General features: G+C 36.6%; 2 protein-coding genes across 12 annotated transcripts in view; one reads left to right on the top strand and one right to left on the bottom strand.

Annotated features, from left to right (window-relative positions):
* Positions 1-8097, bottom strand: part of mfsd1l (major facilitator superfamily domain containing 1-like) — an 18504-nt gene extending 10407 nt beyond the window's left edge. Inside the window, exons 1-8 of one of the 6 annotated variants that reach the window (XM_073941169.1) lie at positions 6880-6987; positions 6738-6798; positions 6482-6593; positions 4115-4215; positions 1557-1678; positions 575-630; positions 317-460; positions 25-183 (exon numbers count right to left, since the gene is read on the bottom strand). In XM_073941169.1, the coding sequence (XP_073797270.1) occupies positions 25-183; positions 317-460; positions 575-630; positions 1557-1678; positions 4115-4180 (547 nt within the window). In that variant the 5' untranslated portion in view covers positions 4181-4215; positions 6482-6593; positions 6738-6798; positions 6880-6987. Of the gene's footprint in view, positions 1-24; positions 184-316; positions 461-574; positions 631-1556; positions 1679-4114; positions 4216-4482; positions 4529-6481; positions 6594-6737; positions 6799-6879 lie in introns of those variants that run through there. The other 5 variants (XM_073941171.1, XM_073941172.1, XM_073941170.1 and 2 more) reach the window with 5 other exon arrangements.
* eme2 (essential meiotic structure-specific endonuclease subunit 2) overlaps positions 6224-12500 on the top strand; it is a 12937-nt gene continuing 6660 nt past the window's right edge. For 5 of the 6 annotated variants that reach the window (XR_012399562.1, XM_073941176.1, XM_073941179.1 and 2 more), the window contains exons 1-4: positions 6224-6789; positions 10205-10326; positions 10455-10568; positions 12279-12394. Coding sequence is in view for 5 of the 6 variants with exons in the window: in XM_073941176.1 (XP_073797277.1) it covers positions 6381-6789; positions 10205-10326; positions 10455-10568; positions 12279-12394 (761 nt within the window). In the remaining variant the exon portion in view is untranslated. The remainder of the gene's footprint in view (positions 6790-10204; positions 10327-10454; positions 10569-12278; positions 12395-12500) is intronic. The other variant, XM_073941180.1, reaches the window with a different exon arrangement.

The raw sequence follows: 12500 nt of genomic DNA, 5'->3' as shown, positions 1-12500 counted from the left end.
TGTGTTTATGTGTGTTTCTCTGACCTCCCCACAGTGTCCACTGCATGCCGTACTGCGACTCAAACCTCTGCGTTAGGAAGAAGTTGAGAACTGAGCCCAAGCGGGAAAATGCCAAAGTCAGTCCGAACGCCAAAGCCAGCTCCTTCCCCCGAAACCAGAACGCTGTGATCCTGTTCTGGACAACTGGGACAAGAACAGAGAGAGAGTTTTGAATTTAATACTTATGATCTAACTATAGCTAATCGATCTATTACAATATAGTCAAGTTGTGTTTTAACATGTGTTATGTGTTGTAAGTGAATATCGGTTGTCATACTGGTCAAAGATCCGTTTCCAGAGCCAAACAGAAGTCGTCCGGTCAGCATGAGTGGCAACAGGTAGGTTGTGCCCTTAAAATGAGACCCTAATGCAAAGATAGCTGATCCCAAAACAGTCAAGAAGGAGAACAGGAAAACGCCAACTACAGGAGAGAAAATACAAACATTTACTGTGAACTTTACACACACACACACACACACACACACACACTCACTCACACTCATGGAAGAAGAGTAAATATTGATGAATAACTTACAGCGATTTCCCAATTTATCAATGAGGAATCCCGCCATGATGACCACCACAGCATTCCTGCAAATAAACAATTAAATAATAATTAAAGGAATAAAGGAATAAAGTATTATAAAACTTTATGAGGCATGTTCTCCCAGTGTTCTCCACAAATACTCTTACACTACAACCAATGTAGTTTATCCAATTCTCCTATAGCGCATGTGTTTGGGAAACCAGAGCACCAGGAGGAATCCCACGCCAACACTGGTCCAAGTGATTGTCTTAGGGTGCTTTCACACCTACACTTTTGTTTCGGATCGTGTCTCGTTTGCCCAGTTAGCGCGGTTCGTTTGGCATATGTGAACAGGGCAATTGCGCTCTGTTCCGCGCCAAAGTAATCGCTCCGAGATCGCTTGAATGAGGTGGTCTCGGCTCGATTGAAACGAACCCTGGAGCGGTTCGATTGCAGTGAGAAAGCGATCTGATCCGAGCGCGGTTATATCACAGTGTTTTATGGATATGTAATAAGCTTACGGCTATATGAACGGAGAATTATGAGTATGGCGGGAAGTTTTGCGAGTCTCCGGATGCCCGCAAATGAGTGATGATCTCCCGGTAATTTTCCGTCTCCCTCCCGGTCCTCAAATAGGCATTGTCGCACACCCTTCTCACCCCTCCCTACCGCGTCTCTCCTCAGACACGTCACGCGCGCACACCCTGTCAATCACCACCAAACCACCACCTCTCCTGACAGCTGAGCGGGACGCTGCAAAATAAACCCTGACAAACTGACCAATGTAAGGAGAGTTTACTCGCACGTGACTTGTTTTAGCTCTTTTAGTCCGATTAGAAACTTTGCAGTGTGAAAGCGAACCGCTCCAAGAGCAAAGAGCAACAATGTAACAATTGTAATCTCTGTTTCAGAACAACTGAATCAATTCACAGGTGTGAACGCACCCTAAGTCTTGAGTGGTGTGATAGTAAATAAAGCGTGTGAGTCTTACGTCCAGGCGTAGATGGCGTAGAGTAGATTATACTCCTGTGGTGTCATTCCCAAACCTTCCACACATGTTCCTGTGCCATTCCCGGTGCTGTTACTCACCGTCCCGTTTGGACACGTCAAGTTCTGTACGAGAAAACACACAAAAACACGGTGTATTCAGAGCCTTATTTATTGAATCTGTTTTTTCTGATTGTGTTATGTTGTGTGTTTGGCTTGATTTTATCCAGCAGTTCTGTCTGATTCTCCAATCTGATTGGCTGAGCCATGAGATATTAAAGTAATATCAGCACCCATACAGCCTCTTCACCTTTGTGTATTACTCCGCCCACAGGAGTGGCAGGCAGAGGACTACAGTTTGACAAACATTGCAGCTGTTGGGTAACAATGTACTTTTGAGGCTTTTCAGGTGAGAATGTAGTTGTTTAGATTGCAACTATGCAGTTTATTTATAAGGATAGTGTCTGTTTTAAATATTCAGCATGTTGACAGCCATCAGCCTGTCATACTGAGCAGAGCAAAGACAGTTTACGTTCCACCACAAGATGGTGACAGAGAACGCATAATAAGCCCTTAGGGTAGAAAAAAAGGGTGTTTCATGTTTGATTTTCATATTTATATATGCAATTATGTTGTCTAACTGTTGTATAAATGCAAAAATCACACTTATAGCAGTGCGGTATGGCTGTATATAGTCACTGGTGGTACACTTATGCTTTGTTCACACCAGACGCGGAAAGCGCGGATAAATCGCGCTATTCGCGCGTAAATAGCCACGTGAACATTTAAGTTTACTCGCTTCATTCGCGCGTCAAACCCCGCTTCATTCGCGTGTCAAATTCACTTCAGAACAGACGCGGATTCGCGTGATGGGCAGGGCTTCTGTCTGCCCGAAGACTCTAGCTTCATAGCTAAATGGCTAACATGGATTTTATGAAGAAAATAACAGTGTTTATGTGGTTTATGAAGACTGAAAGACAGCGTTGATACGTTTAGAGTCGTGTCTGAGTCCACTACATTCTTTCAGAGGTGCATCCAGCTCTGTGAGCTCATAAACTCCTCCAGAAACTTAACCTGGATGACGGAGGCTTTCAGCGGTGCTTCTGACTGAGCCAAGCCCGGGTTTGATGAACTGTTGTCAGTGAAGGCTGGAGGATTTCCCTCGGAACACCAACAACAGGTTCTACGTCACAATCACGCCCCCACAAGAGCAAGCTTCTGATTGGTTAACGTGGCACAAATGTACGTCGAAGTTCAGATTTTCGAACTCGAGAGATTCTCGCAAAACGCTCGATAAGCGCGTCAAACGCGCAAAACGCTCAATTTGCCCCGTGCCATTCGCGCAATTTGCGTCATTGCGTCTGGTGTGACCACAGGCACTCAAGCCAACACACACCTCCCACCATTGCCGATATACAGTCATATCCCACTGCTATTCGTGTGATATTGCCCATGTATCAGCCTATCAAATAGAAACAGTATGACTAAACTGACTAAATTAAGACTGCATCCAAGGTGATTGGAGTTCAACAGACATTGCTCCAAGATATTTTAAGAGAACGAGTGGTTAAAAACATTCATACAATAATTAACTCTCCATCTCAACCATTGCACAAGGAGTTTGTTGTACTTCCATGTAAAGCAATACCAATTACTATTTCTACTATTTCTACTTTAAATCATCTGTACATATACTGTGTAAATGATTCACTCCAGTAAATCAGAAGAAAATAAATATCGCAATGTCAAATACGAAGCGATTATGTTGCGTTAATCCAGCCTGTTGAATAGATGAGTTTATGCAGAAAAAACTACATTACCCACAATGCTGCAACACAATTCCACCAATCAGAGTGTCACAGTGAGTAAAGTCCAGCTACAGATATTAAGCTTCACCTACTGCCATTAGGAACTGTAAATAACATGATCAAGTCAACCTACGCTCTCAAAAATACCAAAATATTTGTAAACATTTATATTTTACAACAAACTTGAAATATGATGTTTTATAGACACAACCGACAACTTATATTTGCTTCTATGTGAATGCTAACTGAGCTTAACATGTTAAAAATCACACGTAAAACATGAAACGTGAAGTTTTGGAAGACATTCAAAACAAAAATGTGTTCGCATGAAAATTTGATTTCACAGGACGTATTGAGCTGTGTCACACTGTTATCTGTAACACTGTTGATATCCTTTGAGTTGGTTGGTTGGATTATGGATTATTATAGGTCTTTTAACCATTTTTAAAACTGTACAAATTGTAAATAATAATAATAATAAAATAAATAAATAAAGAGGATAAAACTTACAAAATCTGGGTCTGCAAGCACTAAATCACATTAGTTCTCCTTACTATTAATTAACAATGAAAAGACAAGCCAGCCACTATGTAACGTAAGCAGTCATACACAATTTTGAAGACATTTATGCAACACAATTACATAAAGTAGTCTGTAGTATGTGTAAATTGTGCTAAATATCTCCAAATATGCATATTCCTCAATGATATGACCCCTTTAAAGATGTGAAGATGATAGTAAAATTGCTCTTTACCCCTTGAAACTGCTCCTGCAGGACACTGGGAATGTCGAAGCAGAAATAAGAGCCGAATGTCAGCATACAGTTAAAAAACAGGACCACAAACCGGTAGTAAGCTGTAAATACACACAATAATACACATGTATTCAGAGAAAGAGAGAGAGAGAGAGGGGGAGTTAGCAATGTGTCAGATTACATATAAACAACAAAGAAAACAACACTTACTAGCTATAAATATCCTATGAATTGTGCTATTTGTTGTCAAGCTGGTTAATTTAACAATAAGTCAGTCACATTTCCCTCTGTTTACATACTGAGCGCTTATTTAAATGTCACTGAATTCACAAACATGTTGAAACCAGTGAAATGGTTGGTTTATTTACCTTGTTCTGCAGGTTTGGCCATCTCGATGCCTTATAAATCTCTGCCGTTATCCCATAAAGTTCAGAGTAATTTATCTGTGTTTATGTGACCCAGAAAGTAGGCGATCTTCAGAATGTGCAGTTTGTGAGGATATTTACTGATCTGTAAATCATAATACAACCGTGAAAAGCCTCGAAGAGTTGAAACAGTCGATCCAGGTTTTCTGCCAACCGACATTTTCCGCATTTAGCCTTACGTCATAGACTGGGCGTCATGTGACTTGACGATGACGTTGTTTTTCTCAGCGCTGACGCAGCATTTAGTGGTGATTGGGCAATCAGAGGTGATAATTAGATCATTTAATCATGCATGTGTGTGTGTTTTTAAATAAAAAAAGTGCTTGATTAACTCTTCTGATATGTTTAAATCATAGACTGATTTAAACAAAGCACAATCAGTGAGCATTGTACGCCCTTTAAACAGGCATAATAACAAATAAATGGGTCAAACATTTAGAAAATGGCATTTATGCATTAAAACAGTTCGATTTTCTAATTTTATTTACAGACACCATCTAAAAAGTCATTCAGACGAATAAAAGTGTATACTGCAATTTATCTTGTCAGGTATATATAGACGAAAAGGATGTTTATTTCCAATTATTTGTCATTCAGTGGATTTTTGGAAAACATTTATTGGTAAACAGTGCCTTACATTATCTAAATCAACATGCAATAAGAAAATAAGAGCCCTGCTTCAGGAAGATTCTGTTACTGTGCCTTTTTGTGAATGGTATTTCCCGGAAGAAAGTTTGGTTATTACCCCACAATTTTTTATAACAAATAAAATAAGAGAAGTGACCTTTAAACTGATTCATTAATTCAAACAAGTGTAATCGTAAAAGGCTTAAGAATGATATTAACACTAACTGTTCTTCTTGCTTAGAGAATCCTGAATCTTCTGTTCGTTTATTTTGGAGCAAGAGCAAGAGTTGCAAGTGTAAACAAAATTTTTCTAAATTTAACATTGAAATGAAAATGTATTTTGAAAAGCAATACGAACAAGGACTTTGATGAAGAACTTGGCACTTGTCTTGGACTAAATTACTGAAAATCCCTGGTTTGACGTTGTTTGATTGATTGATGACATTTGTTGTTAATGTTTTTCAAGCATTTAATAATAATAATTATTATTATTATTATTAATATATATATATATATATATATATATATATATATATATATATATATATATATATATATATATATATATATATAATACATGTGAATTATTTGATGGCAAATTAAACGGTTTTCATTTTATATTTGTATGTTTTTCCACTATCCTTCAAACTAGGCTTAACCTATTTCACAGCAAGAATATGTAATCATTTAAAATGTACAATAAGTATGGTCACTTATAGTTTTGTATATTTTATTATAGGATAGACTAACTGGTGTTTTATTTCATCATACATATCTGTTACATTAAATTACAATGGAACTATTTTGTTTCACCCATATTTTTAATTATTTCAAACAAAATCTTGTATGCATCTATATATTTTTTTTCAATATATAAGGACATGAACTGAAATAAAAATCTATGTAAACCCAATGTAAACATATAATCTGCAATTAGAAGCTGCAAATAAAACGACAAAGTATAACAGAAATCCTTGCCTTTCTCCTAAAAACGTACAATCATTTTCAAAACGCAATCCGTAGAAGTATTGTCCCTCCTGACGCGCCGTATTTATTTACATCCACCAGCTGGAACTGAGTTCAGAACAATGATGAAGCGCATTAGATAAGAACTAAACAGGGAGGACTTAAATAAAATGAGAAAACTATAATATACAATCAACATAATCTACTGTATTTATTATATTTATAGCCATAATAGATGATTTAACGGGATGTCCTGCACGCAGAGAGCGAACACATGGGAAATATCAGAATCAGAGAATGAGGCTGAAGAAAATAAACCATCATCATGTGTAAAACTCAAACAGGACACCTCTGTAAATGAATCAAACACTTCCCGGACTGAAGACAGCAGCTCCGGGAGGAAGAGGAGGAGGAAGAGGCCAGAGGAGCAGCAGGACACGAAGAAAACTGCCAAAGAGAAGCTGAAAGAGGATAAAAATAAGATAAAAGAGGATAAAAATAAGATAAAAGATGAGAAAGAGAAGCTGAAAGAGGAGAAAAATAAGCTGAAAGAGGAGAAGCTACAAGACAGGCAGAGGAGGAAAGACGCAGCGGTGAAACTGAACCTGTTAAAACCTGAAAATGTCATCAAGAGTCTGACGGTCCACATTCACGCCGGTGAGGAATCTTGACAAGTGGAGATGAGGGTGTCACTGGTGTAGTGTTATAATAAGACATGAATGCACATCAGTGTTGTTATATACATACCCAGGCCCGGATTGGCTAATCGGGAGGACCGGGAGAATTCCCGGTGGGCCGGTGTTCCGGAGAATTCAGTTCCCCCTGTTCCCCCCTTCACAGCGCATGCGCTAATTCTCAGTAATGACGTCATGCTTTCGCTTCGCTAGTGAATCAATTCGTTTTGGTTTTGAAAATAAAAATAAATAAAAATCGTGTTGGTTTTGCTGTATTAACAAGCCTAATGTTGGTTGCATTAAACATTTTTTATTATATTTAGTAATTGTAATTTTTGCATGCACTCATTAATTGTTTTGTTGTTAATGTGTGCGTGATGTGCGTGTTTTTCTTTCAAACAAGCATTGTCTTTCAAATAAGCCTTGTCGAGAAAAATAGCACTGCAAAATTAGTGTCTCTTGTTTTAGGTAAGTCACAATGATGCTTGTAAAGTTTAAAAATTGCATAGACTGTTAATGCAAACATTTGCCACTTATCTGCATATGAAAACACATGAGAACAGATTTTCTGTAAGCAAGGGAAGTTTCCTGGATTAAAAAACAAAACAACAATACAATGACGTCTTTTTAATCTAATAATTGTCTCCAACAGTTTTCATCTGCAGAAAGGGCTTTTAAACAACAATTATGGATACAGCACAGAAAACAGATAAAAGATAGGCTCAAAATTTTTTTTTTTTACTTTTTTACTATCTATAAAGGGGTGTTACCATTGAAAAGGCATGGGAATTTTTTTACATTGCCCAAAGAAGTGTTAACTCCTATATATTACCTTTTGTGGATTTGAAAGGCACTACAATGATGCTGGTGACATTTTTTTAATGGTATAATTATGTCTAAACTCTTATATGTTCAGATAAGTGTATTTACAGTGATTTATGTTATTTTTGTGGACTACACAATGACCATATGCATTCACCTGCTTGGGTAAATGGGTACTTTTTTATTTTTAACAATTTTTGTACCTTTGGTTCTTGTTAAATTGACAAAAGCTGTTAAACATTATTTTAATGTTGAGGTAATTGTGGGTAATTACCCTGCATGATCTTTCAGATTGCCTGTGATTGATCACCAGTCATGTGTTGGCAGAATAGGGCTGTGCGATATTGAAAAAACAAAATAAAACTAATATTGCAATATTTCGTTGGTCTGCCTTATATATTGTGATATAAATACAATTTCACCAGATTGGTTAAATAGCTCTGTTAGAAAATAATTCAATATTTTACATTGATTGGCATGATTTTGTAGGGGACTGGTTGAATCATGCATAAAACAATTTACAAGCATATAAAAACAGGGCAAAGACAAAACTGCTGAGATAAACAGTGTTTTTTTGGAGCATTCAGTACAGTAACATTCAGTAAAATAACACTAGTCTTCTTTATATAAAAAATAAGTACAATTAATATTTGTTTAAGATATAAAAGTTATAATTTCTTGTGCCTGAATGTATTAAACTCTTTGAAATCACATGCAAATAATACTTTTTTTATTTAATTTTGGTTAAAATCTGCAGCTACTCCACAAATCACATGTACTCTGAACTCCAGTGCTGTTCGACATTGCAGATGTGACTACTGCAGATGGGCACATTGCAACATTAATGCTGATAAGATATATTGTACAGCCTATAATGAAGAATATAATTGCTTAGCTTGCTTTAAACACTTGAAAATGTGCACAAATTTTTGGTTGGTTCGTTTTAAAAGATTTTAACTTTTTTTGCTAGTTTATATATATATATATATATATATATATATATATATATATATATATATATATATATATATATATATATATATATATATATAAAGTGATAAGCATATGGGTTGTTCAAATAGTAAACTCATTTAATGTATCATCCTTTTATTTACGCCTACTTATGTTTTTTTTTTTATTTAACAAAATTGTTAGATTTAAATCTGATGTTTAAAAGGCATTGTATATTGTGTTTTCCAATCCTCAGAAGGTAACACAATTTCCTCTGCTTCGGGAAAATCCGTACTCCTGTGTTTTTAATGTAAAGTCACTTTCTGAAGATACATGACAAGCTACGTAAATATGTCTTTCAAAACAACACAAGTATCACTGTGATTTATCTGAAATAAAACACACTATAATTTGTGCAGTGTAGTATGGTTTATTTTTTTCGACAAGGCAAACTGTTTGAAAGAAACAACCGAACGCGTGCTAAAAACAGGAACAATACCATAGACACGTGTGTCTATGCAAATAATTACAAAATTTTATAAACTCTGTGATGAAATAAACACTGGGCTTACGAAAATACAGCAAAACAACCATGAACTGTTTCAGTTCGCGAAGTGAATTCATGACGTCATGATTTGTGTACATGGAATCAGCCGTAAGTTGCGCATGCGCTGTGAATGGGGGAACAGGGGAACTGAATTCTCCGGAACACCGGTGTCCCTAGCTCCAGAATCTGTTGCTCTCAGCAGTCAGTTTTTAAATAAATTTATTTATTTACTTGACCACAGTCTTCTTAATCATTATTTTAACGCAGCCCTGCTCTTTTTATCTGTTTAGTGACGATATAAATCAGATGAGTTACTTCTGCGTACAGTTCTTGTGGTCCAGTAGTTAGAACGTTAGGTTACAAAGCCACCGACCCGGGTTTGATCCTCGTCTGAGTAATTAGATTTTTCATTTTTATTGTTAAGACATATAATACTGTTAGGGTTGTTGAACATTTGCCCCCAGACTAAAATGTAAGTCTGAGCTGTTTCAACTGAAATAAAATTGCACTGATTGATTTTTAAAATGATCAGTGCCTTTGTTTTGTCTCAAGATGCACACCAGTAATGGTTTTTTCTAAGCATGTTAATAAAATTACTTAAATGTCCTAATTGAACTATGGCCTAATCCTGGCTATAGTCTAAGCCTTGTCTGTGAAACCGGGCCTTGAAGTTCTAAATCAGCTGTTTTCTCAAAAAAAAAGACTTGATAGTGTAATTAGAAACTGAATTGGAAATGACCTTATTTTAATATAGTCAGTCGTGAACTGAGGTGGGCCGGTGTGAGGCTTGAAACTCCAGGGCTGAAAAGGAGTCTCACTCCGGCCCCACATACCTGTCAACATTTGAGATGTGAAAATAAGGGATACTGATTTATATGCATAAAGAAATGATGTAAACAAACTAAAACATACAGAAGAAAGAAACTTCCTTTTGAGTTTCAGTACTTTTGTTGTTTGCTTTTGTCACGATTGTTTTTTCACCAGCATTCTTCGTTGTCTGTACAAAAATTAACTATATGTTTTTTATATATATATATAGATATATTATTTATTATTCTTGCTTGTAATTTTTGTCTAGTCCTGTTGCGGGACGGAGGCTGTGATGTGTTGCTCAGGACTCTGGATGGCCTGCAGTGGAGAAACCGTATAGAAAATGAAGGTCTTCCCAACAGCATCAGCTGGACTCGACAAGCCCTTCAGGTCACTGATAACTTGAAACCAATAACTCTCCATTAGGGGTTTATCAGGCACTGTTATTATTGGGCAACACCAGATATGAAAGTGCTTATTAAATCAGGAGTTTCTTCTCAATGTGTGCTGTACTGCAGACTGAGGATGAGGAGAAACATGCAGTTATTGAAGAAGATCAGCTCCTGATGGTGATTTCCCCTGATGAACTTGAGGACATGCTGAGCTCACATAAAACAGTGAGCAATCTGTCGGTTAGTCATTAAATATAATCCATCCTGTTAAAATGTGAATTATTTTTAGACTGTTATATGTAAGTTATATACTATATATATAACTTTATAAAATGAAATATTGTAATGTTACTATATAATTAGTGTTATTAATTATATTGCTATATCTTGTCGTCAGTGTAATCTCTAAGGTTTTTACTATTTATAATTAGAATTAAATTATTTATGTTATGAATTCGGCGACGCAGTGGGTAGCACGTTCGCCTCACAGCAAGAAGGTCGCTGGGTCGCTGGTTCGATCCTCGGCTCAGTTGGCATTTCTGTGTGGAGTTTGCATGTTCTCCCTGCGTTCGCGTGGGATTCCTCCGGGTGCTCCGGTTTCCCCCACAGTCCAAACACATGCGGTACAGGTGAATTGGGTAGGCTAAATTGTCCATAGTGTATGAGTGTGAATGAGAGAGTGTGGATGTTTCTGTTGCTGGATAAGTTGGCGGTTCATTCCGCTGTGGTGACCCCGGATTAATAAAGGGACTAAGCCGACAGAAAAATGAATGAATGAATGTTATGAATTTATTCATTCATTCATTTTCTTGTCGGCTTAGTCCCTTTATTAATCCGGGGTCACCACAGCGGAATGAACCGCCAACTTATCCAGCAAGTTTTTACACAGCGGATGCCCTTCCAGACAAAACCCATCTCTGGGAAACATCCACACTCTCTCATTCACACTCATACACTAAGGACAATTTAGCCTACCCAATTCACCTGTACCGCATGTCTTTGGACTGTGGGGGAAACCGGAGCACCCGGAGGAAACCCACGCGAACGCAGGGAAAACTTGCAAACTCCACACAGAAACAGCAACTGACCTAGCCAAGGTCAAACCAGCAAACTTCTTGCTGTGAGGCGACAGCACTACCTACTGCGCCACTGAGTCACCTAATGTTATAAATGATTTTTATTTAAATATATTGTCAATATATAATTTTAATAAAAAATAATCATAATATAATAATGAACATAATATACAGGGTATATACCGGAATCAGAGAGTAAAATTCAATACCTTTCATTAAACTCTTTCCATACATTTTAAGACCTCATCGCCACTTTAAGTCTGAAACGGTAGCATTAGCAACATTTTAAATATATTCACCAAAAACTGGTTGTAAGAAACTAATCCTAAACTAAAACATTATTCATATACTTTATAAAAATGTTAATCCAGAATATAACGTCGCCTGTAGAACAGCAGAAATAATGGTGCTGCCTTGGTTACTGCAGTAAACAAAGCAGTGTGACATCTAATATAGCAGGATTTTATCGATTTCAGAAACTGCACAGCATCCCAAAATCTCAAACTTTAGCATACAACTATAATTTTACTACTGTATAATCAAAATTATGCAAAATTGAATACTTTGTCACAGCATTTAAGACTTTTTAAGGGCCTTAAATTTCTCGAAATTAATTTATCAACTTGTAATACTTTTTAAGACCTCGCGGACACACTATGATACAATTATAATGTATATATATATTTATAATATTATAAATTGTTAAATTGATTAATTGCTGTTGTTAGATTGTTATATTTTTAATTAATGTAAATAATAAATGTAATTATAGTACGATTATAATGAATATATAATGGTTATGGTATTATTTTAGTAGTAGTACTATTCTCTTTACTGTATTTAGTGGAGTTTCTTGTGTTGATCTTCATTCTAGGCTCCTATAGGTGAAATACATGAGGGGGCGGAGTCTCTGTTGCAGCATCTCTACAAGTACTTGAGCAGAACAGAGGGAAAAGTTGTCACAATTCTAGTGATCGGTTATCAGCGACGGTACACGCTCTCAAATCATCTTATTAATCTTTTAAGTTGATAATAATACAGAATCATTCATATATAGAACTAGAGTGGACTTCTATAAGTGTGTGTGTGTGTTCAG

Source organism: Danio rerio, chromosome 24 (genome assembly GCF_049306965.1).
Source record: "Danio rerio strain Tuebingen ecotype United States chromosome 24, GRCz12tu, whole genome shotgun sequence".
Taxonomy (NCBI): domain Eukaryota; kingdom Metazoa; phylum Chordata; class Actinopteri; order Cypriniformes; family Danionidae; genus Danio; species Danio rerio.
This window is presented reverse-complemented; position numbering and strand designations above follow the sequence as displayed.